This window comes from Sturnus vulgaris, chromosome 2 (assembly GCF_052056855.1).
Source record: "Sturnus vulgaris isolate bStuVul1 chromosome 2, bStuVul1.hap1, whole genome shotgun sequence".
Taxonomy (NCBI): domain Eukaryota; kingdom Metazoa; phylum Chordata; class Aves; order Passeriformes; family Sturnidae; genus Sturnus; species Sturnus vulgaris.
Genome location: NC_142244.1, coordinates 34,324,254 through 34,351,512, shown reverse-complemented (window position 1 = coordinate 34,351,512; position 27,259 = coordinate 34,324,254). Strand labels below are relative to the sequence as shown.

At 45.4% G+C, this 27,259-nt stretch overlaps 2 protein-coding genes across 11 annotated transcripts in view; one reads left to right on the top strand and one right to left on the bottom strand.

Moving 5' to 3' along the window:
* GDPD4 (glycerophosphodiester phosphodiesterase domain containing 4) overlaps positions 1–4,889 on the top strand; it is a 37,654-nt gene extending 32,765 nt beyond the window's left edge. For all 3 annotated transcript variants that reach the window (XM_014887384.2, XM_014887383.2, XM_088159220.1), the window contains 4 exons: positions 581–728; positions 1,821–1,903; positions 3,466–3,548; positions 3,889–4,889. In XM_014887384.2, coding sequence (XP_014742870.1) covers positions 581–728; positions 1,821–1,903; positions 3,466–3,548; positions 3,889–3,920 — 346 coding nt within the window. In that variant the 3' untranslated portion in view covers positions 3,921–4,889. The remainder of the gene's footprint in view (positions 1–580; positions 729–1,820; positions 1,904–3,465; positions 3,549–3,888) is intronic.
* A 1,049-nt stretch (positions 4,890–5,938) lies between these two features.
* The window catches only part of MYO7A (myosin VIIA), a 99,547-nt gene continuing 78,226 nt past the window's right edge, over positions 5,939–27,259 (bottom strand). For 4 of the 8 annotated variants that reach the window (XM_088159212.1, XM_088159216.1, XM_088159214.1 and 1 more), the window contains 23 exons: positions 27,172–27,259; positions 26,511–26,637; positions 23,064–23,183; positions 22,178–22,351; positions 20,787–21,014; positions 20,380–20,550; positions 19,276–19,393; positions 18,885–19,011; positions 18,611–18,804; positions 18,320–18,510; positions 17,659–17,783; positions 16,775–16,932; positions 16,133–16,286; positions 15,863–16,018; positions 15,402–15,507; positions 13,609–13,722; positions 12,461–12,548; positions 11,579–11,685; positions 11,195–11,380; positions 10,239–10,355; positions 9,689–9,772; positions 9,037–9,156; positions 5,939–8,336 (listed from right to left, as the gene is read on the bottom strand). The exon at positions 27,172–27,259 is cut by the window's right edge and continues 40 nt beyond it. In XM_088159212.1, the coding sequence (XP_088015338.1) occupies positions 8,247–8,336; positions 9,037–9,156; positions 9,689–9,772; positions 10,239–10,355; positions 11,195–11,380; positions 11,579–11,685; positions 12,461–12,548; positions 13,609–13,722; positions 15,402–15,507; positions 15,863–16,018; positions 16,133–16,286; positions 16,775–16,932; positions 17,659–17,783; positions 18,320–18,510; positions 18,611–18,804; positions 18,885–19,011; positions 19,276–19,393; positions 20,380–20,550; positions 20,787–21,014; positions 22,178–22,351; positions 23,064–23,183; positions 26,511–26,637; positions 27,172–27,259 (3,143 nt within the window). In that variant the 3' untranslated portion in view covers positions 5,939–8,246. The remainder of the gene's footprint in view (positions 8,337–9,036; positions 9,157–9,688; positions 9,773–10,238; positions 10,356–11,194; positions 11,381–11,578; positions 11,686–12,460; positions 12,549–13,608; positions 13,723–15,401; positions 15,508–15,862; positions 16,019–16,132; positions 16,287–16,774; positions 16,933–17,658; positions 17,784–18,319; positions 18,511–18,610; positions 18,805–18,884; positions 19,012–19,275; positions 19,394–20,379; positions 20,551–20,786; positions 21,015–22,177; positions 22,352–23,063; positions 23,184–26,510; positions 26,638–27,171) is intronic. The other 4 variants (XM_088159213.1, XM_088159217.1, XM_088159215.1 and 1 more) reach the window with 1 other exon arrangement.

Here is a 27,259-nt window from a genome sequence, read left to right as displayed (position 1 = left end):
CTACCACTAAACCATGTCCCTAAGTGCCACATCCACATGTGGCAATACCTCCTGAGATGATGATTTCAGCACTTCCCTGGGCAGCCGATTCCAAAGGTTGATAACCCTTCCCATTAAGAAATTTTTCCTAATATCCAATCTAAACCTTCCCTGGTGAAGCTTGGGTCCATTTCTCCCTGTTCTCTTGCTTGAAGTTCTTCCATGCTGAAAGAATGGTAGAACAGAATATTTTGGTTGCCTTTTGAAAGAAGAGACTGACCCCCACCAGGCTACAGCCTCCTTTACAAACACACTGTTACATTGATTCATATGGCAGAAGGATTAGAAAGGTTTTGACCTTTTGGGCATTTTATCTGCATTTATTTCCAGCTGTTCAGCTATTCTCTATTGACCAATTGTTAATGATTAATTATTGGCTGGTTGGCTTTCCTTTATGTTCCTTATCTAGGTCCTAAAGTAAGCACTTCCTACAGAAGATTACAACCATTTCCCATGATCTTCCCAAATCTCCTTGAGTAAGCCTGAAGGAAGTACTAATCTCCTTGCTCAATGAAGGTTGTTGCCTTTTGATCTTTTAAAGGAAATATGCTGAGGCAAACATCACCACCAACTTCTATGTGGTCAACGAGCCATGGCTCTATTCCCTGGCATGGTGCTCTGGGGCACACTCTGTGACCACCAATGCTGTCCACTTGCTGAAGGATCTCAGCCAGCCACTCTTCCTCATGGTAAGTGGAAGTCTTCTCTGTCTCAGGAGTGGGAACAGGGTTGGGATGTTCATGATTACCTTTGGAGACAATGGGCCAGTTCACACGTGGATAAAGATCCTTTAAGGATCCTTTGCATAAGAAGGACCTGAGTTGAAACCTGGCTTACCTGGAACCTCAAAGCCACTACAGGTATTACCACACTCTTCTCCTGGCTCAGGATGAAGCACCCTGCTTGTTAGGATTATCACCTTAGGCCTTGAGATAAGGGAAAAGAAGTCATATTGAGACTTGTGCAGGAAGAAAGGAAGGGCCTTTGGGGACACAAGCTGCTGCATGAGGATTTCCATTTCTAAGCTTTTGAAGCCCCTTACTTATGTCAGAAGTTTCTCTTTTCCCAGAGTGTCCCACTGCCCTTGTCAAACTTGGTCTTGTTCCACAAGTCCAAGGGAAACCACCACAGAAATAAGCCTTCCTTCTGGAAGGAATTTTCACATAATTTCTCTATTTGTTAACTTGGACAACCTGTAGGACCAAGAAGCACCTAGGGCATTGGTCCCACCAGAGTCCCTGTAAGGACTTTAAGTAGTTGGCTTCACAGTCTTGAATTAGATTTTACAATGCTCCCCTCCAGAGAATGGCAGTGTTTCAGTCAACTCTAAATTTGGGTGGAAGTCCAGTCTAAGGGTGAATCTTCAAATGCTCTTAGATTTGAAGAGGAAGCCACTCCAGGCTCTCTGTGGTGTTTAGTAAAGGGCAGTTTTGCCAGAGAAAATGAGATGCCACCAGCTGATGTTATTATTGGGTGAGAAGTGCAAGGCCTGCCTGTACAAACAAGAGATCTCTGTGGCATTCACTGTGATATGGTAAAATATTTTTGACTACAACAACAGACCTGCTTTTATGAAGGAGAATGATTTGGCACCAACACCCAGTGGTGAGTGGCCACCTTGAAATGCCACCAAACGCTTTAAACACCCAAGAGATGTTACTGCAGATGCAAACCAGGCAGCTGAACAGCCATATTCAAGCAGGAAGAAAAAGACTGAGTAACTTCTTTTGCAAATCTTGTGGTCCTTGTTGGTGGACACAGTCTCTTCTGTTTTTTTCCAGACTCCGCAGCAGTACAACGTCATGTGGATCCTGACAGATCTGACCTCTGCATTCCTCATCTCACTCATCTTTGCTCTGCACTGGTAACTACCGAGCTGTTAATGGCCATCCTAACCTGATCTTTTGCACCAGGTGGAGGGAAGGAGGGATGCTTTCAGGTGACCTGAAGGGTTAAAACTTGAGAACATTAGTTCTCCCTTCTGGAAGTGGAAGAAAGTCCAGAAAGTCCCCCAAAACCTCTCTGTTTCTCCTGCTTGCTCTTATTTTCCCTTTCCATTTTGGCAGGTCAGGCATTGTCTGCCCTCACGGTTTAGTGGAGAACTGGTGGATTTATAGTAGCAACATAAACCAATTATCAAAGCTGATGGGCTGAGAAAGGAACTGATATTCTGTTACTACTATTTGACAATGTTTCATTGGATTGATTTGTTAGGAAAGCTCCTAGTGTTTAATATTTGAGCACTCCATGTCTCTCTACACATGCCAGAGCCCCACAGAAATGTCTGACTGTGACACAGACACCACATTTTGTTTCCTTCCATTCTGCCAAAGATAATTGGGAAATCTGGGGTTCATTGAACAGGCTCACCCCAGCTGGTCATGTTTGGCTGCTGGATCTTCTGCTCTGCCACAGCTGTATGATGAACGTGCCTATCTCTCATCCCAGTAGTGCCCCAGAAAAGCAGGGTGTGCTGGGCTCAGCTCTTCAGCTGGCTTGCTGCAGATGGGTGGGAGGATCAGAGCAGCCAGCCCAGGGGAGTTTTTTTGCAGGGTGCTGACAGTACAGATGTGCTGCCAGTGCAGCAAGTAGAAAGTCTGGGAAGCCCCTGGGTGACAACTCTGGACTGCTTTTAAATGTGACTTGCTTTGGCTTAGGAAAAGGTTGGAGTGCTAATACTGATCTGGGATGGTGAAAAAATTAATTAGTAGCAGCTCAACAGTGATGAACTAGCGGATGTACAGGCATTTTTCCTGGGCATCCAAACTTTTCCCTTCCCAAGGCAAGGTGACTCCCTCCCTGCCTTCCTTCCCCTCTTCCCCTGCTCTGCTCTCCTCACGTCCTGCTTTCACCTTATTTTCAAGGCTGCAGGTTTCAGGAGGGTGCACGGTCACCCCTGTAAAGCATCACCACCACCATCAGACCTTGCTGTGCCCAATTCCTCCAGGATCATGTTCATGTTGTGTGCATTTCCCAGGATTCTGTGGATGCTCCTGGTCCAACCAAACAACAGACTCCTCTGGGCTGGCTTTGCAGCCAGGGCATTCCCAGCCCTCCTGGGACTGAAGGGTCATTAGCAGTGCCTCAGTGCCTTGTGTGGTCTTGTCAGGTTTATGAACAACCAAAATAATTTTCCCTGGCTGCTTTAGAACCAGTGTCTGTAAACATTTTGGGGGCTTTGGAGCTCTTAAATCTTGCTTAGAAAACAGGGCTTAGTCAGAAAGTTGCCTTCAGAATGCTGTTGCACACATGAAGTGTGGATGCTTAGACATCAATCATGCACTTGAGTCCTTTCTCGGTAAGGACCTGAGAAAATCCCAAAATACCTGCCCTCACAAAGCAGGAAAAAGCTGTCCAAGGCAGCAGGGGGCTGTGAGAAACACCACAGCAGGCAGTGGCCTGACCCAGGTGCTTTGCCCCATGCAGGTGGCGAGAGAAGAATTTCTCCTGCTGTGCTCAGGACAGTAACACGATGATAGAGAATGGCACCTACAACAAATTCAAGACAGGTGAGCAGGGCAAGGAGAGCAGCTGCATCCTGCTCAGGGTGGTCTCTGTGGGAGTACCGAGATCCTGATGGGTGGGTTGGTGATGGGTGTCCATACTGATGGTTTTGGAAGGTTTTGAGGAAGGAAGCAGTCTGGGTTATCTCAGCCCCAGACCCCGTAGCAGCTCAATCCAATTGGCCCTGCTTCAAGCAGAGGCTGGGGCAGACACCTCCAGATGTCCCCTCCAATACTTGTGACCCAACCTGGGCTGCATGCATTTTCAAACAGGTTCTGTTTGCTTACAGTGACTGTCAGAACAGACGCAGATGTTTGGTAGCTCACTGTGTGTCTCCTTTTCCAGAGCTCAGCGACATGCCTGCTGTCCTGGCCTGACATGGCAGAGAGGAGACATGGACCTGCCATCTCGATGAGGCTGGGGAGACCAGCTGGTGGGGGCTCAGATCTGCCTGGTGAGGAGGAGCCACTTGCCTTTGTGGCCCTGCTGGAGATGAGCACCAACCTTCCTCTCCTACAGCTTTTCTCACATTCCCATGCCTGTCAGGGATCCTTGGGGTGTAGGAGAGTGCAGATGGAGTTGCAGCCATGAAGAAACTGTGCATTATGGTGAGAGGCAGCAACCACATGGGAGACACCATTTACCTAAGACCACTGACATCCCACAGGGCAATCATTCCTGCAGTGTGTCAGCCCTGTTTCCACACATGCTGCAAACATCTGAGCATCCTCAAGTCCTCCTCATTCTCAGGTGCCCAGATTTCTCCTATCAGACCAGCCTCTTCTCCACACACTACCTCCTGTCCTCCCCCCTTGCAGGTGTCCTCCATCCCCAAGAGCACACTATCCCCACCACGATGGTCAGGTGCTGCTGGCCGAGTCATTACAATCGGTACCTTTCCATACAAGAGGCAGAGGCAACTTTGGTTTTCCTTTTCCCCACTCTTGCTCTGCCATAGCCTAAAAGGACAATCTCCTCCCCTTGTCTGTGGGTGAAGGCATGTCATTCCCATGGGGACTAAAGGAATTTTTAGTGTCTTGGCCATGTAGCTACTGAAACTGTGACCAGTAACAACTACTTTTCTACAGAAGGATGGAGCACTGTGTGAATTGGTCCCACCAAGTGTTTGCTTTTCCCTTGGGATGGTCTGTACACCTGTACTACAGCCTGGGATTTATTCCAATTTTCATTTCTCCCAGTGGCTGCTGGCATACAGGGGAGGGGGCCTATGCTCTGTAAGGGAGATGTAAACATCTCTCAGGTTTAAGCCATATCTTTCTACTTGAAGAGATAGTATGTTTTTTGTAAATTGCAAGTGATATTTTAAATACATTTTATCTCTCCTATCCTGTTTTGTTCTTATTTCAGCAAACTGGGAAAGAATACAGTAGTCTCTACCTGATCCAGACCATAAATATTTCTTATACATGAGCCTTTTATTCAATGAAGTAATCACAAATGAGAGGGCAGCATTAAATTTCAGAGTTTCTGAGAAGCACCCAAACCTTTCTAAGTTGCAATTTTGGAGTATTTTGGAGGGTAGAAATGCAAAAAATTAAGATCCTCCTTTGGCAAAAGGCTAAAGGACTGATGAATTGTTGTAGAGCAGCTCCAGGTCTATGAAATATGGGGAGAAGATGCTGTTAAATCCCCCTCCCCATGCCTTGCATGCATAGGTGGTTAATAATTTTCATGGGTACCATGCATATGGGGTATGTGAGCAGCAAAAGCAGGAGGTGGGGAGTGTGTGGGTTAAGTGTGGTGTGCACCACAGGCTCCTCAGCCTTTGTCTTGGTGTTCAAGGGAGGGACTTGGCTCTGGTTCCCCAACTGCTGCCTTTAATATGCATTGGGAAAAGCCACCTCAGTGCTCTTTAATCCATGTATCTAGCTGCTGCTTGGCCAGTATGCACTGGTAACTCCCTGTACTCACCCTCCTCATCCTCAGAAGCCTTGCCTAGGCAGTGCCTGGCCAGTTAGACCTGTGGTTTCCTTTAATGACTTACACTCTGTCACATCTCAGCTACTGCTTTTGTTGTTTCACAGCTAGCAAGGTCTGGCAACCTTGTTAAGCACATGACTGGTCGTCTGATTCCCACATATAAACTTTCACCCAACACTTCTTACATGTAGTGATTAAGCTCAAAACTGACTGGAAGATTCAGCCCTTGTCATACATAAGTAATGGAATCTCCCAGACTTCAGTGTTTTTTATCCCAAAAGAAAATATTTCAATTGATTTCCAGTCTGGGTACACTGATGGTTTGTTTCCCCTTGCTGGATGCTCTCATGAGGAATTACACATTGCACGGAGAAGTTTCGTCCACAAGAAGAACCCAGGAGCCCTGGAGATTGCCCCTGGAGATGTCACAACAACTGCACAGTGCAGAACAGCCTCCCACAAGCCACTTGATGCTTTTTAATTGGAGTATTTCACTCAGACATATGTTTTTTCATGTTACATCGCTTGGTGTGAATACAAAGAGGCCAGCAGATGCTAATACATAAGACACACAGGTACACACACACAAAGTCTCAGTCCTGCCCAAAATTGTGAGGTGCATGGGATGCCAAGAGAGCTGTAAGTGGAGTGATGAGGGTAGTGGCAGGGGAAAGATGACCCAAGACAGCTCTGGAAAACACTGCTGTGCTGTATCGTCTGCTGAGTGTGCAATGGGTGGCAGGGATGTCTGGAGACTCAGAAAAAGCAGTGATGGTGTGGTGATGATAGGCATGTGTCTAAGGACAGGTGGGATCCCTCAGACAACTGGATCATGGCAGCTGGGGAAGGGAGAGAAATGTCAGAGAGAGATGGTGAGAAGGCAGCCGGGCTCCCAATGTAGCCTTGGTTGGTGTAACCATGTTCCCATCACCAGAGTGCTTTGGGTAGGGGATGATGGAGGAAAGGGAACTCCTAGCAGCCCTGTCTGGCTGGTGGATGTCTCTGTGCAGCATCTCATTTGTTTTGATGGAGCAACCAAAGTCATAAATCACTGCTGCATCCCACTTGAATGTCACAGTCCTTGAGGTCTGGAAGGCAGCGCTGCCAATTCTGCCTGGAACACTGCAGTGTTGGAGACCTGAGCCCAGCTGAGCTTAACAGAGCAGCATGTGACACCCCAAAGTATGGACTTCTACAAAAGCAGTCAAACCCAGCCCAATGCACAGGACCAAGAGAGGCTTCAACATCTGCTGAGATCCACTCAGTGTTGGTTATACCAACACCACATCTTGGTGGACAATTGTCCCTTCTCTGGATACCCCATACCCAGCCATGTGTTCCTTTGAAGCCTGGATTTTGGAAAGGCACCCCCAGGCTTCTTTCCCTGCATTCTCCCAGACACAATATGGTTTCAGCCTCCTCTCTGCCAGCAGGTCCCATCTCTGCTCCAAAGTAGGCTGGCCCACACTGTGAGGCATTGGGTGGCAGATGAGACAAACAGCCAGCAGATGAGTACAGCCAATCAAAGCCAGAGGAAAGCCCACCAAAGTCAAGGGTCTGACCTTGCTGCAAGTGGTTCAGGTCCAGCTAGGACTCATCAAGAGCTGCTTTATACAGAAATACACACATAAAACACAATAAAATCATCAGCTGGTACAAACCCGATAGCCAAGTTCATGCTTGAATTACGGCCCAACATAGGCTCGGCTTCAGTCTTCCAAGCATGGGGTGTTCAAAATCCCCATATCCATATTGAAGTTTGCAGTGAAAGTCCTCCCAAGGTTATTTTTTCTGGACACAGGGGGCAAAAGGAGATAATTCATTTTCCAAGCTTCACTTCCAGCTGAACCCTTAAGTTGGAAAAGATGTGCCTTACTCAGCCTCTGGCAGTCATGGCTCTTGGGGAATCTCTGGACAAGGGATTATTCTGCAGGTTGCCCTCAGCCCCAAGTCAGCATCCAGATACTGGCACGAAATACAGGATTTTTTTTCCTTTTTAATATATTAAAAAATAAATAGAAGAAGAAACAAAACTTTAAAATTTGTTCTTTAAATATTTCCAGCATTGCACGGATAGCACTTCAGTACTCTAACCTGTTCGATCAGTAGTTTGTTTATTCTGATTCCTAGTTAAAATGTGCTCCTCCCCGCCTGCTTTTTCTTTCTGTACATCTTAAGAACACAGTGTATTCTTTTATAATGACAAAAACCCCAAGTCCTGCAGTGTTCATTGGACATCTTTCCAGCATGGGTTAGGGCTCTCCTTCTTCAAACCTGAAATTCCCAGAACTTCACCAAAAACCTGTTAGCATCGTAACAGCTCTCATTTTAAGAAAAAGAACAACAAATGAAAACAAAGCAAGCCACATGAACACACGCACACACACACACACACACACACACAAATCCTCTTCCAAGAGCCTTTGTGATGCCAACCACTGGGTTCAGGCAAACCTCCTGCTGGAGTGTCTTTGCCTTGGTCACTCTCTGAGAGCAGTGGTGTCCCCTGGAAATCTTTGAGGTGCAGGATTGAGTTGGGATGCAGGGTGGGGAAGGTGAGTGGGAGGTCAGAGATAGTCATCTTCGCTGGAAGGGGAGGTGGGATTGGAGCCCTCAAGGTCAGAGTCCAGTGAGCTCCCTGATGGTGTTCGGCTCATCTTCCACATCTGGGAGGCAAAGTTTCTCGCCCAGCTGCATGGGTATCCCACAGCCCTCAGCTGGTGAATTAGCCCCATGACCACATGCCAGTGGCTTCTTGCAGTTCACTTGCTACCCTTTGCACTCCGCTGTTTGCTCATGGCTGTTAGCATCTGGCTGATGTACGAGGTCAAAAGATCATCCATCTTGTACCCCTGAGGAGGAGAAGGAAGATGTTACCATTCTCTAGAGCACAGTTTACAGTCTCTGGCTTGTGCCTCCTCAACACACTTGCTACCAGTTCTCAACATCCAAATTTTCAGGTACATTTTGACCTATCCCACCATTCTCCTTGGGTGAAATGTTACCACCACAAGGAACACTGTCCAAACATAATTTGCAACAGTGAGATGGAGGAACTCCCTATCCCGAGATGTTGCTGAGGTTAAGGACATAGGGAGCTTTGGATAGAACGTAGATTTTCAAATAGCCAACAAAATACTGAATGCCTCAGATTAGTAAAAATTCATCCAGAAAGAGTTTTTATCCTTTGTGCTATGGGTTTAAGACAGTCTTCGAGGAGGTTTATTGCTGCGATTTTTACCAGTGACAAGCTGGGTTAAAGGGCTCAAGAGTACCACTTGAGCCCATATCTTAAATGTGTCTTTCAGTCCAGTGACAGGGAGCAGTAGCCGATGCTCCTGACACGGCAACATCCCAAGCACCTTAGGCTTGCTTGTTTGTTGGATGATGGACCAAGTGAGAGCCCTGATTAATCGAGCAGAGCCATGGGAAATTCACAAGGAAAAAGCTGTATCAGCGGCTCCTCCGATAGACTACCTTCAGCCCAGAGATTCCCTGAGACACAATTTGCTGCCAAAGTCAGGATTTGGTCTAATCTTCAACACTTCTTACCAGGGAGGTCTCACAGAGCAGCTTGCTTCCTCTCACCAAGTTGCCAATGGTTATGTGGAAATACGTGTTGCCACTGCTCCAGTTGGAGATCTTGGTGAAAGGGTGAGTGATGAGAATATCCTGGTGGGAACACAAAACTGACATTCAACATGCAAGAGAGCTTCAACTTCCATGAGGGGTTGTAGACACTTCTCCTGTCCCTGTTCACTTTCCATCACAGCAGGCCAAGGATGTCTACTGTGATGACACTCATGGGAATGGCAGTGAGATCAAGACCCCAGATCCTCCAGAGCTTGTGAAGGACTGCTGCACTAGAATGACCATGCAGGTGGTGGAAGTAACTAGTAGGATCTAATTTACTCCAACTCCTGTACTATTGCCTGTGAAAGGACTAAGGAAGGAGTGTGCACATCCTCCAGGCACAGCACCCTAATAGTTGATGGTCCCAATCCATATTTTGTTGAAAACGTCTGGGCTTGCTCTGTGCAACAGTGATTTTCTGCCTCCAGAAAATTTTCTGTCTATCCAGCCTTTCTAACCTGGCTTAAAGAGAATTCACCAAGTACTGAACAACATGTCCTTTGGGATGTCTTCTGTGAGAGCTTGGGGACTGGGTTCAGGAGCATCTGGTGAATACCCAAGTTTTGCTTACCTTGGTTTTGGGATCAATGAGGCTGACTCCATGCTTATTGATGGCAATTAGAAGAATTTCTGGATAATTTGGCTCTGTAGTTTGCTATTGGAAATGAGATGAACTGGTTAGGGGATATGTCAAGCAAAATCAGACCCCTTCCTATTTCCTTTCTCCCTGTCTTCTCCTGACAGCACTGGCTTCTACAGTCCTTCATGGAACTCTAGTGCTATGATGGATGGTCTGGATTTGGTTTGTGGTGGGTAGAGACACATCCCTTGGAAAACTAGGTTCTCCTTTGCCTTGGCAAAACAGAGAAGAGCTCTTGTGTGTTCAGCAGCACAGCTGTGAGAACAGCCCCAATGACAGATATGCTGAAGCTCTACAATGCTTCTGTCTGTGTAAAGATGCAGAGCAGCAATGAATTTACCCTTTACTGATGAACAGTATTATATTCTTCCCTGTTTCATCAGGATTGTCCCAGTCAGGTTCAGATCTGGAACCCCTCTGTGGTACAGGGCTCCTAATCTTGGCTAAAAGCTGCTCTCTAGAGAACCCCCAGGGCAGGTACCTTCACTTCAAAGAATGCTGATCCAAATGTAGGCCACTTGAAGATAATCTTTAGAAAGGCAAGCTTGGCTTCTTCTCTTGTTTTGCCCGCGTGTTTGTTGTAGTATGCCACAATGGACTGCAACAGAGAACAGAGATGGAGGGTTTGCAGTGCCTGCCACTAGGGTGGTTTGCAAGGAAGAAGCATCAGTTACACAACGACAGACTCATAGAAGAGTTTGGGTTGGAAGAGACCTTTGAAAGATCATCTAGTCCAACTCTCCTGCAGTGGACAGGGCTGCCTTCCACTAGAACAGGTTGCTCTGGATCCTGTCCAACCTGGTCTTGATGTTTGGTTCTAGCCTCTGTTCCAGTAACACTTCAAAAAAGTGCTGGCTGGTCACTGGAGCAGGGTCTGGAATCAAGGCAGGTTCTTTTTAGATAAGCTGAGCTGGTGATTCCATTAAAGAGATTATAAAATTTGATTATCCAATTCATGCAGCAGAGGAGACTGAGAGATCTTCAGCCCAGAGATGTTGATATCAGATAAGAAACAGAAAGGACTTACCAGACTATTTCTTGACAGTGAGACACTTCTAATATTTTAAGGCTAGATCAGTTTGCACCTGTGCCACATTTCTCCCTGTGTAAATCAGACCCCTTTACTCAGTAGTCTGCATTAAATGACATACTACCTCTTCACGAGACTATCTCTTAGCATGTTTCCATCTGGCTTTGCATCTATCAGGACAGCCACAGTCTCAGGACAAAGAAAACTCAAGGCAAGGCATGTGTATGTGAGCATTCATGTACAATTTCTCCTCTCAGTGGTGCCAGGGAAACTGAAGCTCTGGTAAGGCTCAAGAAGGACCAGGTGTCACTGATTCTGGCAGTTCAACACTGAATGCCAGACAAGTCACCTGAGAGACTGGGCTTCTCCCAGCCAGGCCTAGAGTATGAATCAAGCTGCTGGTTTACCCTTTTCCAGTCATCTGGAGAGAGCTGCCGGATGAGGTCCTGAGGCACCAGCTCCTTCAGGAGTTTGGGAATGCTGGGGAAATAGGACTTGTCATCCTCAAACTTGACCCGGTAGATGAGAGCCGCCAGTTGCAGGACCTCTTCCCGTGAGCACTTGTGGTAGCCACGCAGGTACTTTGGTAACTCCTGCATGGAAGGAAGAACAACACAGGGATAGAGAGGATGTCCGTGGACTGTCATCCTCAGATGTTAAATGGAGTTTGGGAGGTATCCAGCCCGTGGCTAAGAGGCTGTTCCCTGGGAACATCTGCAGATGGACAAGTGTTTGCAACCTACTCCTAATCCCTCTCAAGTCTCCACTGCTATTGCAGAGTCCTGGCGTACCTGGTAATAGTGGAAGATTGAGTCTGCCATCGAGTCTTTTCCAGGCATTGTGTTGGTCCACAGTTTTTTCATGAAGAACACTTGATAGGTGAGGGAAGGCACTATACCTGTGCAAGTGAAGCAAACATAGGAGCAATAGTGTGAGAATCAGCTGGCAATCAGTGTCTGCATCCAGCAGTGCCCATGTGCCATCACAACCCCCAGGGACAGGGGCATTCACAAGGCCGACGGGGTCCTGACTTTGCAGAACAAACCACATCACTGCCATGCAAAGCTTTAATAAAGTGGCAAAAGTGTCTGGGTTCACTTGCACAACTGTACTTCACTGATAGTACCCATGCCTAACACTGGACAGAGGAGCTGTACCCTGTGTCTTGCAGCCACTGGTAAATTCAGCAGAGCTGCAGCCAGTTCCACTTTGGATGTGGTCAGTGAGGTGAGATGAATCCCACCACTGACACCTTCCTGTAGGCACTTCCTGGAGAGATGCCCTCCAGCAGGTGCTTCTCATATGGGCCAGGACTAGCCTTTGAACAGAGGTTTTGCTGCTCCTGGATGGATCATCTCCCAGGTGATGTCCCCAGGGATGGTGCAGAGAGCACCACTCCCATCAGTGTGGCCCAACAGATCACAGAATCACTGAGGTTGGAAAAGACCTCTAAGATTGAGTCCAACTATTAACCTAACACTGCCAGGAGCAACAGTATACCATGTCCCTAAGCACATATCTACATTTTTTGAACACTAGAGGACAGTGATTCCACCACTGCTGTGAACAGCCTGTTGCAATGCTTGTGGCAGACTGTGGTCAGTCTTGTTCGAAAGGGCTGGAGGGCTGTAGGAAGGCTGTGTGTGACCCATACTGGAAAAAGTCATCCTTACCATCTTTTGCTGGTCTTGCTTTCTTTATCCAGTCTGTCAGGTGTCTCACAAAGTCAAAGAAGAAATCTCCCTCTGGCACACTGATGACCTGGAGAACATAACACATAGTCACGAAGGCTGAGCAAGTGAGTCATACAATAGGATCACAGAATATCCCGAGTTGGAAGGGACCCAGAAAGATCATCAAAGTCCATCTTCTGTCCCTGCACAGGATATCTTTAAGAATCACACCATGTGCCTGACAGCATTGTACAAATATTCCTTGAACTCTGGTGCCATGACTGCCTCCCTGGGGAGCCTGGTCCAGTGCCAAACCACCCTTTATGTGAAGAGCCCTTTCCCAATATTCATCCTAAATATCCTCTGACACAGCTTCATGCCATTCCCTTGAGTCCCATCACTGGTGACCCCAGAGAAGAGATCAGTGTCTTCCCCTCTTCTTCCCCTCAAGAGGAAGTTACAGACTGCAATGAGGTCTGTCCTCAGTCTCCTCTTCTCCAGGCTGAACAAGCCAAGTGACCTCAGCTCCTCACACAGCTTCTCCTCAAGGACCTTCACCATTGTCATAGCCCTCTCTAATAGCTTTATTTCCTTCTTAAATTGTGGTGCCCCAAACAAGTGGCAGGACTCCACAGGTAAGGTTGCCCATTGCCCAGCCCACCTCCTGTAGTTGCTGCTCACTGCTTTGTACTTCTTACACTGATGTGTTATAAGCTGCTGATGTGAGAAAGCCAATGCCACTTTGCTTTAGGCTCTGGCTCTAATTTCACCCATTACTCCTTCTTGCAACTACAACACTTCCTTTCCCTTCCTGATGACTATCTCCAAAGATTTCTCCCAGTTTCCAGAGGCAGCTCTAAGCTGCACATTTTTCTTACTTAGTCCTTTCTTATAAACCCAACTCAGCAACAGGCTAGGAGAGCTTTGCCTGTCTGTGCTTTAAGTCCTTTGGGGTAGCTGCTCTAAGTCCAGGCTGTGGGAGTGCAAACCTCACTTGTATCAGGTCAGATCTGACTTAGAAATGCCCCACAGCTTGTGGAGAAATGCTTCTCACCACACAGCTCTGGCTCCACCAATGTGTCCCCACTGGCAAGCAGGCTGTCCCGAGTACCTCAGGGCTACCTCAGCCTCTGGGGGGGGTCACTCACCTTGTCAGAGATTTTGACGAAGAGGCTGAAACCCTCAGAGGACTTCAGGAGCAGCCTGTTGGAGATGTTCTGGCAGAAGTCCTTGGCTTTCGTGCTGGATTCCACCTCAAATGCCTACAAAGAGAGGAAGATCACCACTGCTATCTAAGGGTTAATTTCCACGTTTTGCTCTGAGGAGCTCCAGGTGCACATGCACAGAGGGGTTTAGATGCCCACCATCAGTGAAATCAGTGACATTGTGGACTGGGGCTCTGGGCACTGGAAGGGATATCTGCAGAAGCTCTGTCATGCTACTGTTGTACCACTGTGCTTTGTGATGCTGTATCTCTATCCTGTGCTGGCTTGTCCAGAGCTCTCCAGGCAATGCAAGAGATTTTTCTGATCTTACAGTGAAGTGTCAGAACTATTTGTTTGAAGGAAGAGGGGTGGGAAAGACAGAGTGAGAGACCTCCAGGCTGATTTGTCCCAACTATCTCTCCAGTGATGATGAGGAAGTCAGATGCCTGGCTTAGACCAGATCTAAGCCAGGTGTGTGGTTTCTAGATAGCTGAATAGAGGAAAAATTATTCCTGTTTTATGGATATCTAAAGGATGGGATGCTTAAAGGTCTGTCCCATCTGTATGCACATCCCAATTCTGGTTTTGCCTTTTGAGCTGTGCTCAGCATTTACATTGCCTCAGTTTTGCTCTGCCTCCTTACTGAGATTCAGCTCATAGTAGTTTAAGAAACTTAAGTTTCTGATGACCACATGCACAACTGAACCACCAAATTACCAGGACTCATGTTCTGCATCCCACCAGAGTCTGATCTGGGATTCGGTGCTGCTAATGCTCAGCAGCACTTCAGTGCAGATCCATGTTGTACTGGAATGATGCTACTCTGCCAGTCCACCTGGTGACTTCCATGGCCAAATGGATCACAGCAAACCCATCCAAGTGCAGAAGCCACCACTGCCTCCTTCTACTGGCTCTCACACAGATGCATATGTATGAAGTAGTGTCATGCTCATTGCTGGTCATGTAGGAAAAAATACTCAACGTGATGAGAAACCTCAAGAGTTCTCTCAACTCTCCAATACAGATAAACAAGAGCACTCACAGCTGCTGCAGAAGAATCATCCTTTTCTCTCTATGGGTGTGGACTGTTTTACAAATAAACCCACTTGAAAATACAGAAATTTAGTCATACCCAAGGGTATGAGGGAAGAGAGAGATGTGAGCCTCATAGGAAGACTAATCAGTAGATGAGACAGCAGTATCTGCAAGGACATGCCTATCTGCTCTGCCAGCAATATAGCTGCCTTATCAGCATGTAAGGGCTTAGTGAGAGCTTCCTGAGTGCAGGTATGATTTCTGTGTCATCTCAGATCAGAAGGGGTAATTTCAGTCACCTAATTGCTACTGCTGCAGTAGTCTCCCCAGTTCCCAGGGGGGTGCATCATGGTACCCCTCTGGGTATTGCTGGGTGGAAAATACCTGTTGGTTTAGGCTCGAAATAACTGAGAGCCAAGGTCTGTAAGCTACTGTGAGTGAATGGATGAACCTATTCAGTTTCCCCGTTTCTGGAGTCATACTCTAAAGCCTCCAGTGAACACCAGCAAAGCACCCATGTCTTGAAAAACACAACAAATCCGAGTAGACAAGGATGGATTTTCCTTGTAATGCTTTGGTCTGGAAGCTTCTGGGAAGGCTGAGCTTTTCTGAATCAGAACCAATATGAGCCTCTTCTGAGATTTTAATAAGGAAATTGACAGCTCTACTGATAGAAAAGAATTTCCTTCTCCCCCACTTACCTCATCAGTGTCATCAGGGAAGTAAACCTTGTGGAAAATTTGGGTCGTTTTGTGTTGAATGGCTTCCACTTCTACCAGATGGGGTGGGTATTTTCTGGATCCATTCCTGCAAAACAGGAGGTGGCAAGTGTCACAGCCTCATCATAGCGAGAATTCTTTGTTTAAATCTTCCCTTTTTAATGCATATTCTTTTAGAGTAGCTTCAGCTACTTTCTTAAGATTTTTTTTCCCCTCCTAAAAAGAAGTGACTTAAATGGACCTGTACAAAGTTGATTAATTTCTATTTTTCTGCAACCATTATCAGCAATCCAATGTCCTTTTCAATCAGTTTGGTGGAATAGAGAGAGAGGCTGTGAGCTATCACTGTGCCCCCAGTCACCAAAACATCTCCCAGCTGTATTTTTTCACCCATATTTGGATGTTGTGTGCGGTCAGGACAAGGAGATCTCTCAGTGCCATACCTCAAGGCTTTCTGGAGTCTCTGGATGCAGTCTGCTGCCAAGGGGTGATGTTTCCGGGACTGCAGGAACCTCTGGACATGGGGCAGGAGGATGTTACTGGGAGGGAAAAGGCCTGTACACAACCACAACAGCTCCCAGCCTTTCTCTTCACTGTATCTGCACAAGGAGAGACCCAGGAGGAAAAAAATCATTCGTGGCACGGACACTTCAAATCTGCTTTGCCCAACACAGTCTAGTGCATTTGGACCAAGGGGAATCAGTGACTCTTACTTGATGTGGTTGTCTGTGAGCTGCTTGAGGGTCTGGCAGTAGATTTCATCCTTTAGGGGTTCAGCTTTCAAGGCACCTTCAAATATTTGGTCTGTCAGCTCATTGACTGAGCGGGTCCTTTTGGATGGGTAGTCACCCATATATTTCAGCACAGGTGGGAGGTGGGAGTCAAGGACGAGCTAACTGGGATATGTGGTGAAGCCCCTCTGTTGATGATATTGTTACAGACATCCTACACATGACTACAGAAGTGGCTGCAGAAGGATATTCAGGCATCAAACTCTGTCCCCAAGGCCATGTGGATTGTTCTGTGTCCACACTGACTAGGGCTGTGGCCACCCACAGCAGGTGCACCTGGCAGAGAGTCAGCTGAACCAAACTAGTGAGTGTGGACCAGCACTACTCAATAACTGGTCCCCGAATTCTCATTGATTAAGAAGTAGACACACCTCAGATTTCAAAGATGCTTTAAGTACAGAATTATAGTGCAGACCCATCTCCAAGCCTGTGACATGGTCCCACAGCCCTTAAGAGGGACTACAAACCTTCCTTTGGGCTTTGCTTGGGGCCCTAAAGAACCTGTTCAGCCCTTTCCCTGTCAGGCCTGTTGCCCAAGGGCACTCCCAAGCAGAAGAAGGATATCAATAAAGGCCATACAGGCTTCTTGGGACAGCTCTTCGCTGCCCAGGATCTTCTTCAGCAGTGGCTGTTTGATGGGCTCGCGGGTGTAACACCACAGCTTGTCCTTTCCACGGCTCTTGGTGATCATGACCCGGCTGAGGGTGTGCTTTGGAGGTGGTCTGATGGCAAATGCAAAGCAAGAGATGGAGAGATTACAGGGATAATAGGAACAGCTTATGGCCAATATTTCACCTAGGACAGCTGCTCACAGCACCTGGATAATGAACTCTTACCCAAAATGGGACATCACAATTTAGCAAATATCCAGCTCCAGTTCTGCTCAAAGATAACCACTTGTACATTCCTATGGCTCAGAAGAGTCTCTTATAGACCCTACCCCAGTAATTACACCACAATCACCTACCCTATCCTAAAAAGCTTCTAACCACAGGAAGAATGATGGCAATGAATGATCAGGGCAGCCACACTGAAAGAATATCACCTAGCAGTATAAGCCTGTAAGTAGAAGACATCCCAGAGGATCTGATCTGTCTGTCTGGATTGCCAGCCCATCCAAACAGAAGTGGGAGCTTTGGTCAGCTGCATTCAGCAGTGGTGCACATTTAAATTGCTGGAGCTGAGATGAAAATGCCTTTATAGCCTAAGCACATCTTCCCACATAATATTAAATTTCAAATTGCTACACCTCTGCTGAGAAGAAATCCTTTATAAAACCTGGTCTGTGGAAAACCTGCATTTCATATGCCATGACCTAAACCAGAGGTTGCAGTTGTACAAAGTAAAATGGAGTATTCAGAGTCTTTTTCAGTAGCAAACTTTTCCTCATCCCCAAGCTACCTGCAAATGGATTCCTATAATTTTTGAGAATGGTTTAAAAAAATCACCTAAAATAATCGTAGGAAAATTCCTCCAAGGTGTAGGGCTTTACTCTTTCTTCACTGTCTGAAACTGCCATCTGAGAGGTTCTGATGACATCTTGTCGTTGGTCAGGGGTCATTGTGACCAGCGCCTGTGGGATGAAAAGCTCTCTGTTACCTGGTGTATTTGAAATAAAATATATCTGATGTATTCAAAGGGAGAAAGCAGATACAAAACAAGAACAGTGAAAATGAGAATAAGCCATTAATTCCTGTTAACACTCAGAATTCTGCAGCTGTCATTCTCAGTCACTAATGCAAGGAATAACAAGTATTTCCACAGTGTGGATCATTTCCTAAGGAAGGTAATGTGCTCTGGAACCTAGAGCTCCATATGTGAATGTAGCAGTTCCCTCCTACCACAAATACACCTTTAAAGCAATCAGGCCAGCTGGAAGGATTCAGCACAATACACGGATATTCCAAGTCACAAGTTTGTGGTGTCCTGAGTGCCAAGACCAGCAGAAAAGCTGAGATCACTTTTGCCTTGGACAACTTGTCACCTCTCTCATCCACTCTGGTTTCTGCCTTACCTTCGGGGAGACTCTGGCCAGATCTAAGCACTTCATGAAAGCTTTGACCTCCCTGGACATTGTACCAAGTTGTGTAAATCCATTAGACTGCTTACCACGATCTCCAGTGGAGGCATGGTGACAGTAGGCAAGACATAGACGGAATCAGTTGGGAAATCCCCTCTCTGCTTGGTCCGTTCATTGAAGCCATTCGCCCACCCCGAGTTCATCACTTGTTCTCCTGTGTCCTGGTCCAGAACTATCAGGTCTCCTTTAAGGAAGCTGAGGAACCCAGATTCTTCTCCCACTGCAAAAAAAACCAACCAGTGGCTTGACTTTTTTTTCCAATTCCTCAGGAATATTAAATCTATCTATATGCTTACCACTGAGCTGGCCTATTTACTTGCCTGGATTTGGGTTGTCTTGGAGAGTGACCACATACTTGGATCGTTTCCTCAGTCCTTCAAGGAAGGTCACCACCAGGTCCCGGATATCCTCTGCATTGTTGGAGGTGAAAGTGTATTCATCTCCTTTAATGGTGGCCAGGGTGAAACTCTGCCCTTGCAGCTTTCCTCCTCTGGGATATATTTTTATAGGAGACATAAACATGAAACACAATGACATGTGAGGCAGCGCCTGCAAAAAGACTGATCTATGCCAGCCAAGTCTATTCCTCCTTACCTGCTGCTTGACACAGCTGTGATCTCTGGGAAAGAGAGCTCTAAGAGAACCTGCTCCTGTTCATCCACAAAGTACACCCCTGTCCAGTTGACAGCTACAATCACATCATTTTTAGGCAGGCTTGGCCCTGGGTTGAAGACAAGACATTCAATCAGATCATGAAGGGTCTTAGGATACAGAAAATATTTCAAAGGAGGATGCAATGTGCTTTTTTTAAGGGAGAGAAATAGTGGCAGACCCATAGCCTGAGCCATTGCTAATCAGGATGCAACAAAAATAATGCATCCAAAAAAGACCAGGTAGATGGTCCCCTTCTTGTCTGTGGAATCCCCTTATCTCCTTCCTTTTGCTTAGAGCATCTGTGCTCTGGGGATGTGCTGTACTGACTTACCTGAGAATTTGAAGGCTTCATAAAACCGAGAAAACAGCAAAGGCCACTTGAAACGTGCAAAATCCACTACTTCTTCCTTGACCTTTTTTGGGTCTGCTCTCTTCTGAGTATAAATTCCCTACAGAAAAAGCAAACCACAACTATCATGAAGCAAAACACAATTATATCCAGGAAGAGAGCAAGGAAAATCAATCCATGTAACCTGAAGATCTTGGAACAAATATTAATGGAGGTCTCAGTGTGGCTAAGTGCCAAACGACTACAGGAATGCGTGACAATTGGGCAAAGTCCTGGCCTTCAGTTCCCACTTTATGGAATAACTTGACTTGAAGAAGGCTGGGCAAGCATCTGGAGTGACCAATCTCAGTGAGGTTCATCTCAGCTGACTGTGGGTTTCCCTAAAGTAAGTGTTTACTTCTCAGCTTGACATTCCTTTAGCTGGAAGCGGACACCCATCAGCCCTTAAGCCCTTTATTTAGGGCATCCTTAGACACCTGACATTTCTGTACAAAGCTGACAGGCTGATGGAGGATGTGCAAGATCCAAGTGGATCCCCATGTTTCCACTGACAGGTAAGTTGAAGTGAGACTCCTAATGCACATGGAGATGTTTCCATAGTAGGGATCCTAATCTGAAGCTGGCTCCTGATGTTAAATGAATGCCCATCCTCATGCTAGGAACATCACATCTCATGAGTGGTCACGAGTACTGGGTAATGAGTTATGGAAAGTGTTGCTGTGTGAGAGTGTCACAAATGTTCTAACTGAAGTCAGGGAGGTTTTATACAATGCTTGGCACAATAAGGTCTTGACATTACCTAGAGACATGAACCACCTCTGTAATACAACTGGTAACACCACAATCTTGTGTAACAGGAACGCCACCCCAGAGATGGGGTTTTGCATTTCACAGTAAATCTCTGCAGGATATCTTCTGTCAGATCTTGCATAAAAACGAATGGTAAAGCTGAATATGGTTAGTACAAGCCCTGCCCTTTCTTGTAGTTTTAGCTTCAGGCCAGGCTAAGAGCTGACATATGTTTAAAAGGCACATGAAGCTACTGAAGTAGGATGTGGCCCTTGACAGGCCATCCTTTGTCCCCACCTTTTTATGTGCAGCTATAATGAGCTGAGCCCATTTTTCCACGGTTTTTGAAGCTGTGATCTCTCTGTCCGGAATGTAGGATGGAATTAGATTTAGCAGCCTTTCCAGTACCATCTCTGACCCATAGTCCACGTAGTACTGCTGGGAAGCCAGTTCTGCCAGATCTTCTTCCTGTGGGAGCCAAGCAAACCAAGTTAATGCTGTCACCAAGTCATCACAACATCCATCCATCCATCCATCCATCCATCCATCCATCCATCCATCCATCCATCCATCCTATTTTCCACGGGAATACCATAATGCCTAAGCTAATGGCTGTCCAGGGATGAATATTTATCATTCCCTTTGTTGTAACCTATTTCCCTGTCTCAAAGATCCTTGTTGGACCAGACTGGGAAGTCACATACCTTGTCACACCGGTACTCCCCAAACTTCACCCCTCTCACGATCTGCTGGTAGATGAGATTGGTGGCCACGTTGTCCTCACTGGGGTTGTGCCAGGGAGTGAAGATCTCTTTCCTGAAGAAGAGGCGCCACGGCGCGTTGCGCTCCTGCGCTCCCTGCTCCTTGGCGTACTGCTCGCACTGGGACACAGCATCCATCACGTGGTCATTGCCACTCCCCAGCGAGGACACCTGGGCACGGCAGAGAGAAACGTGGCATCCACCTGACCAAATGCAGACCTTTTTAGGTAGAGAGAGCTATTTTTGATTCACTCAGGCTACCTTTACAATCCAAATAATTAAAAGAATCAGTGGTTCTATGTCGTCTAGCCAGCCAAGTTCTGAAGCATGGCTGGGTGAGCCATTCCATTTTGAGCTCCAGTTTCCCACCCAAACTGAAAGGAGAGCATCAATATGAATCAGCAGAGCCAATGGTCCCATTTTAAACTATTGTTGATTCATACTGTGCTTTGAAACACACTTTTTCAATGTCATGGACTTAGATCCATCCTAGCTAAGCATCAGAATAACCCAGAATAAAAAGGCCTGTCCTGTTATAGAAATTTATCTGCCTTTTCATTTGCGTCTGCCATGAAGCCCCCAAAGGACTATATCTCCTCAGACTTAGCATCCCTTGCTGAATGTCTCCTCAAAAAAGATGAAGAAGACAGAGTATAAACAATTTTCTTCTCCACCTAGAGGCAGAGGTGACCACATCTGTAGGTGAGAATATATTTCATCCTCCTACATAGTGGCTCTTGGAATACTTGAGTTTCATTGACTTGCAGCTGTTGTCTCACCTGATGAAGCTTTACCCCTCTCATTTATGCTCATCTTTATTTTAACAGAATTTCTGAAAAAGATATGTTTTTAGGTTAAATAAATCAGATTAAATGCCAAAGCAGGCACAGCAGTTTGGATTTTAGCTCATTTTGGAAGCTTAATTTCAACTGTTAGTTTTCCAATTAAATTTAATTGGCTCCCTTGCATAAAAATCCAGGTAGGATGTTTTACTGGAAATTCATCTCTAATAAGCTTAACTGAGAGTTAGAGAATAGCAGCACATAAGTATGTAGGAAGAAGGAATTTCTGAAGGTTTCTGGTCCACCACACTGGTCAGAACAGGTGCATCTTTGAATAGGTTTCTCTGTAATTTTCCTGTTAAATTCTGAATATCTCCAAGGAGAGAGATTTTCCTACAACTCAGCTCCAGAGTTTGACTACTCTTTTTGTGAAAATCATGCTGACACTTGCACTGTATAAATAATCCCTCTGCCTTCTGGAAGTTATGTGACAGCAAGGAGAACCTCTCCCTTCTTTACCAGAACTATTCAGGAACAGAACTTAAGATATACCTTGTCAAAAAGTGCAATGTAGAGCGAAAAGCCAAATCTGTCCTTCAGGCTGATTTTGTCGGCCAAAGAATTACAGAGCTCTTTAGCAGTTGTTGCAGAGTCTGTCAACAGTGTCTTTGTTGTCCCATCCATAAATGTGACAGGCAGCATGATTGGTTTCTTGGATTTGGTCGCCTAAAGGATTAAAGTCAAACTTTATAATACTATGTGTATTTCAATACTATTTACCTGCATACTCTTCCACCCCACTCTGGTAACCACTTACTAATTCCTGATCCCACTGACTGGCTACTTTCCAGTGCTACCATACCATATTTATCAACAGGATCGTGTACATTCAGTCACTGGAAGCACTTGGAAGTCACAGCTATTTTATTTAATACATTCAGTCATCAAGGTGCCTAATCCAGTAAATGTAAGCATCCTTGGGAATGCCTATGGACACTGGAGCACAGCTATTTATGCTTGCAAACCAGATTAGAAAATGAGCAATTTTTGCACAAACTGCCCGTTCCAGCTATAATTATCCCCGAACAAGTCCCAGGGATCACTCACAGGAGGCAGTTTGCCTGCAGCCACCCTTCATCTGGAAGATAGTTTCTTTGAACACACGGGGGCTTGCTCTGTGCCAGCTGGCCTCAATGCCAAGAGTATACATTTAATTTACAAATACTGATGCAACCAAAAGGATCGATCTTCAACATACTCTGGAGCAAATCCAGGACATACAGGGAACGCAATATGTTGGAATTATGTGAAAATTGTTGACAGAAATAGGCATTTTGTTGTCACACATTCTGTCCTGACAGAGATGTGGTTCTTGTGACAGTGAAAGGCTTAAACCCTGAGCCTCAGCTCCCTGGGGAGGACACGGAGGGGCTCATACCTGCAGCTCCAGCCAGCTGGGTGGCTGTGTCCTTGTCCCATTGGCAAACGTCCGCCTCAGCCTCTCTTCACAATAGGGAGCATAACCTGGGGGGCCTCCGTTGATAAAGTTCCTTAAATACTGTTGGCAGCAGGGAACATGTTGTTTAGACCTTTGGCTTAAGAGGCCAAGTACTTGCAAAAAGTAATGTTTTATTGTAGAAAAGCCTTCTGTGACAAATGACAGTAATACCACTCAGGCTTGGATGTTCCTACATCACATTACTGGAAGCTGAGAGAGAGTAGGACAGTCTGCATCCTTGCCTTGTTCTTCTACTGTGCCTTTCTGGTCTCAGAGGAGATAAGATACCAGACTAGATAGATCCTTGATTTAAGCCAGAGCAGCAGCTTTTCTGTTCCTGCTATTGCTGCCACTGATTTCTATCTTTGTATTTGAAAGATGTGTTATAAAATGTTATTGAGTGTTGGCCAAAAAGATTGGAGAGAATGAAAAAGATGTGTAAGTAACGATTCAGGGGAATTGTAAGTGAATGCCACTCAGAACATTTAACTGACAGCACAAAAGATCTTTCACAGTGACATTAAACAGATATGTCCTTAGATTTTAAATTGCATTTTGGCCTAAAGCCGAATTTGAAGCACTTCAGTGTCTGTTAAAAATACAACCACATTATTGTAGAGATAATTAAATCCAGTGATTTCCACAATATGAAAGATAACACTCTTAAAAATATTACACAAACATCTTGGCCAAAATGTTAGCAAAGACTAATAAATCTGTAAATCAAATTTTTCTGAGAGACTTTCTATAGAGTTCTCTGAGCAATAACACACAGCTATTCCTTCAGAAACACAGACTGCTTTATAACACTGTCAGTCACAAATAACACAGCTAGAGAGACAGATATCTCTTCAATCATAACTTACAGAGACATATGAAGTACCTATATAATACAGCCAGGTTGTAGGGATGAGATCTGCTACAAATGATCATAAGCAGTTGATGCAATGTAAAAGTGTAGTTTTAAATATGCTATTGCTAATGATGAACTATGCAGCTACATATTTTTTCATATTCCTACATCCTTGTGACTGAACCTTCCCACCTAGGCCCACTGTTGGTGGAAAGGTGCAAAGAACAGGAGTGCCAATGTGTCTTGGCCCATGTTTAACACATGATGCAATAAAGGTGTCTAATGGGTCCAAAGCATAACGTGAATATTTGGGTGCTGGAATACATGTTGAAGCCTTGCCTCATTAACAGTGAAATCCTTTTTAAAATGTTCAGTTCTAACTGATACTTTTGAATGACAGAATCATAGAAGAAAATGGATGCCATCCAGAGGGACTTGGACATGCTTAAGAGTTGGTCTTAAGCTGTTCTTCACCACATGAAGCTCAGCAAGGACAAGAGCAATTTCCTGCACCTGGGCTGGGGCAATCCCAAACACAAATACAGGCTGGGCAGAGAATGGATTGAGACTGATCCTGGGGAGAAGGATTTGAGGGTATTCATGGACAAGAAGCTCAACCCATCAGTGTGCACTCACAGCTCAGAAAGCCAAACGTGTCCTGGGCTGCAGCAGGGCCAGGGAGGAGATTCTTCCCCCCTGTTCTGCCCTAATCAAATCCCACCTGGAGTGCTGCATCCAGCTCTGAGGACCCCAACATAAGAAAGATGTTGAGCTGTTGGAGCAAGTCCAGAGGAGGCCACTAAGATGCTCAGAGGGCTGGAGCATCTCTGCTATAGAAACAGGTTGAGAGAGTTGGGTTTGCTCAGCCTGGAGAAGAGAAGGCTCCAGGGAGTCTTTAGAGCACCTTCCAGAACTTAGAGGGGCTACAGGAGAGCTGGAGAGGGACTTTTGGTAAGGGCATGGAATGACAGGACAAGGGGAAATTGCTTTAAACCGAAAGAGGGCAGGTGTAGACCGGGCATAAGGAAGAAATTCTTTCCTGTGAGGGCGGGGTAAGGCATTGGAACAAGTTGTCAAGAAAAACTGTGTCTGCCTCATCCCTGGAAACATTCAAGGCCAGGCTGAATGGGACTCTGTGCAATCTGGTCCAGTGGAAGGAACACCCTCCTGGCAGCAGGGCTGAACTAGATGACTTACAAAGATCCCTTCCAACCCAAACCATTCTATGCCTCTGTGATTCCATGATCATGTGATTGTATGATTCTATTGTCTGAGTCTCCAGAACTATTTATAAATTATTTCTGACAAGTGTTTCACTATCCTAAAGTAATCTTCTGTTATTAAAGATTGAAACCAACACAACTTCCTGTGCCATACTTCTCAGATCTCATTTCCACACATAATTAAATTTTCTGTGACTTTGCCAGTGATTTATCTTCTTTATTAGATTTCACACTGACAAGGCCTGGGGATGAAGGAGGCATTTCTATTCTTGGCTTCAGCTCTTTCAGTGCTGAACACCCAGTACCTAATCTGATATCTATGGAGATTAATGGAACATCTTTATTTCCAGTCAGGCACTGGAACAAATTGTCCAGGAAATTGGTGGAATCATCATCCTTGGAAGTATTAAAAAAATGCAGATATGGCACCTGTGGACATGCTTTAGTGATAGGGTTGGCAGTGGTTGGACTTGATCTTAGATGTCTTTTCCAACTCAAACAATTCCATGACTCTACAACTCATTTGGAAAGCAGACTGATCAAATCTAGGCAACAGAACTTTGCCCAGACAAAAGAAAATCCTTAACAACAACCTGATTTTCAAAAGTGTCAGCCACTTGGCATCTCCCACTGACTTCAGTCCTGCTGATCTACAGTGCTGCTGAAGATGGGTTACATGTCATCTCATGTGGCTGTTTGGAACTGGACGTTTTCAATATGGCACATGATGGGGAACACAGTATCATTCAGAGAGCTCCTTTGCAAATGTACTTCCACGTAAATTAAATCCTTCCCTTTCTATGTGCATTTTTAAAGTATGAATTAATATTTATAATTGGCTGTCTTCTATTCCTTGCCAGTTTTGGTAGGGTAGATGCCTGAAGTCATATTGTCAAAGCCAGTAGATGCTGAATGCACAGATCTTTGCATATAGGAAACAGAGGAGAAATGTGGACTATTCTGGTTGTGTAAATTCCACTTGCAGCCTCCCACAAACAAACTTCCTACCAGAAGTCACTTAATCACATCTTCACACATCTACAAGCAGGAGACATCATCTAATTTGGTTGTCTACATTACCTTTAGAGTCAAAGGAAAGAGACAGTCAATTTTCAGGAGTGACTCATCTGACTGACATTAGATATTAAACTTGGGATCACGAACAATTTCCTTAGGAACCGTGCCACCTTCATTTCTGCCAAAGACTGGTATTCCCTCTACTGTGGAACTCAAGAGAAAAGCTGGTCCCATAAGTGGAGAAGAAAAGGTATTGGTAGATAATTCATTAGACAAATGTAATCTACAATTTACCTTCACAAACTTCTCTGAAGGAGCAAAACATCCCACACAAAGGGACATCAGGATCCAACCCCTAGCATGGCTGCTTTTGGATGGGTTCTGGGTCAACTGCTTGCAGATTTGACAGTAGATTTCATCCCTACAATAGGAATAAAAAAAATAATTAAAAGTTAAACAATAAAAAAAGAGGAATTTTTAAACATTAATTTCTATTAATAAACATAAACACATAAATTGGCTAAACCAGAGATGTTCAAGTGGCCTTCATTTGACACTTTCTAATTTTTGAATGCTTCATTTAGCAGCTGAAATGAGTTTGAGTTTTTCATTAGCAGACCATTAAAATATTCACACAAATAAGAGATACAATGGTCAAATGGAAAACAGAGCAGTGAGGAACAAGAGTGGGCATTCAAAAAAAACCAATCCAGTGTCATTAGGACTTTCAGAAATGTGTGAATTCCTTTGCATGGTCTTTCCACCGGGCCTGATATGTACAGTAAGGAACATGATCCAGCCCAGCCTGCATTATGCAACATAACCATAAGAATTATAAAACGAGAGTTTTGTAAAGCTGCAGTTAATATCACACTTGTTTGAATAGCTCAAGAAAAGCTCAAGGAAGAAGGAATGGAAAGAATGGCATGTTCATGCCTTTGTTTTGTTTTCTAACCTTAAGGCTGGCCTGAGGATGCCATTACCAATAATGAAATGGAGCTTCTCCAGGTTGGAAGTGGGTCGGTCTTCGAGCATGCTATTAC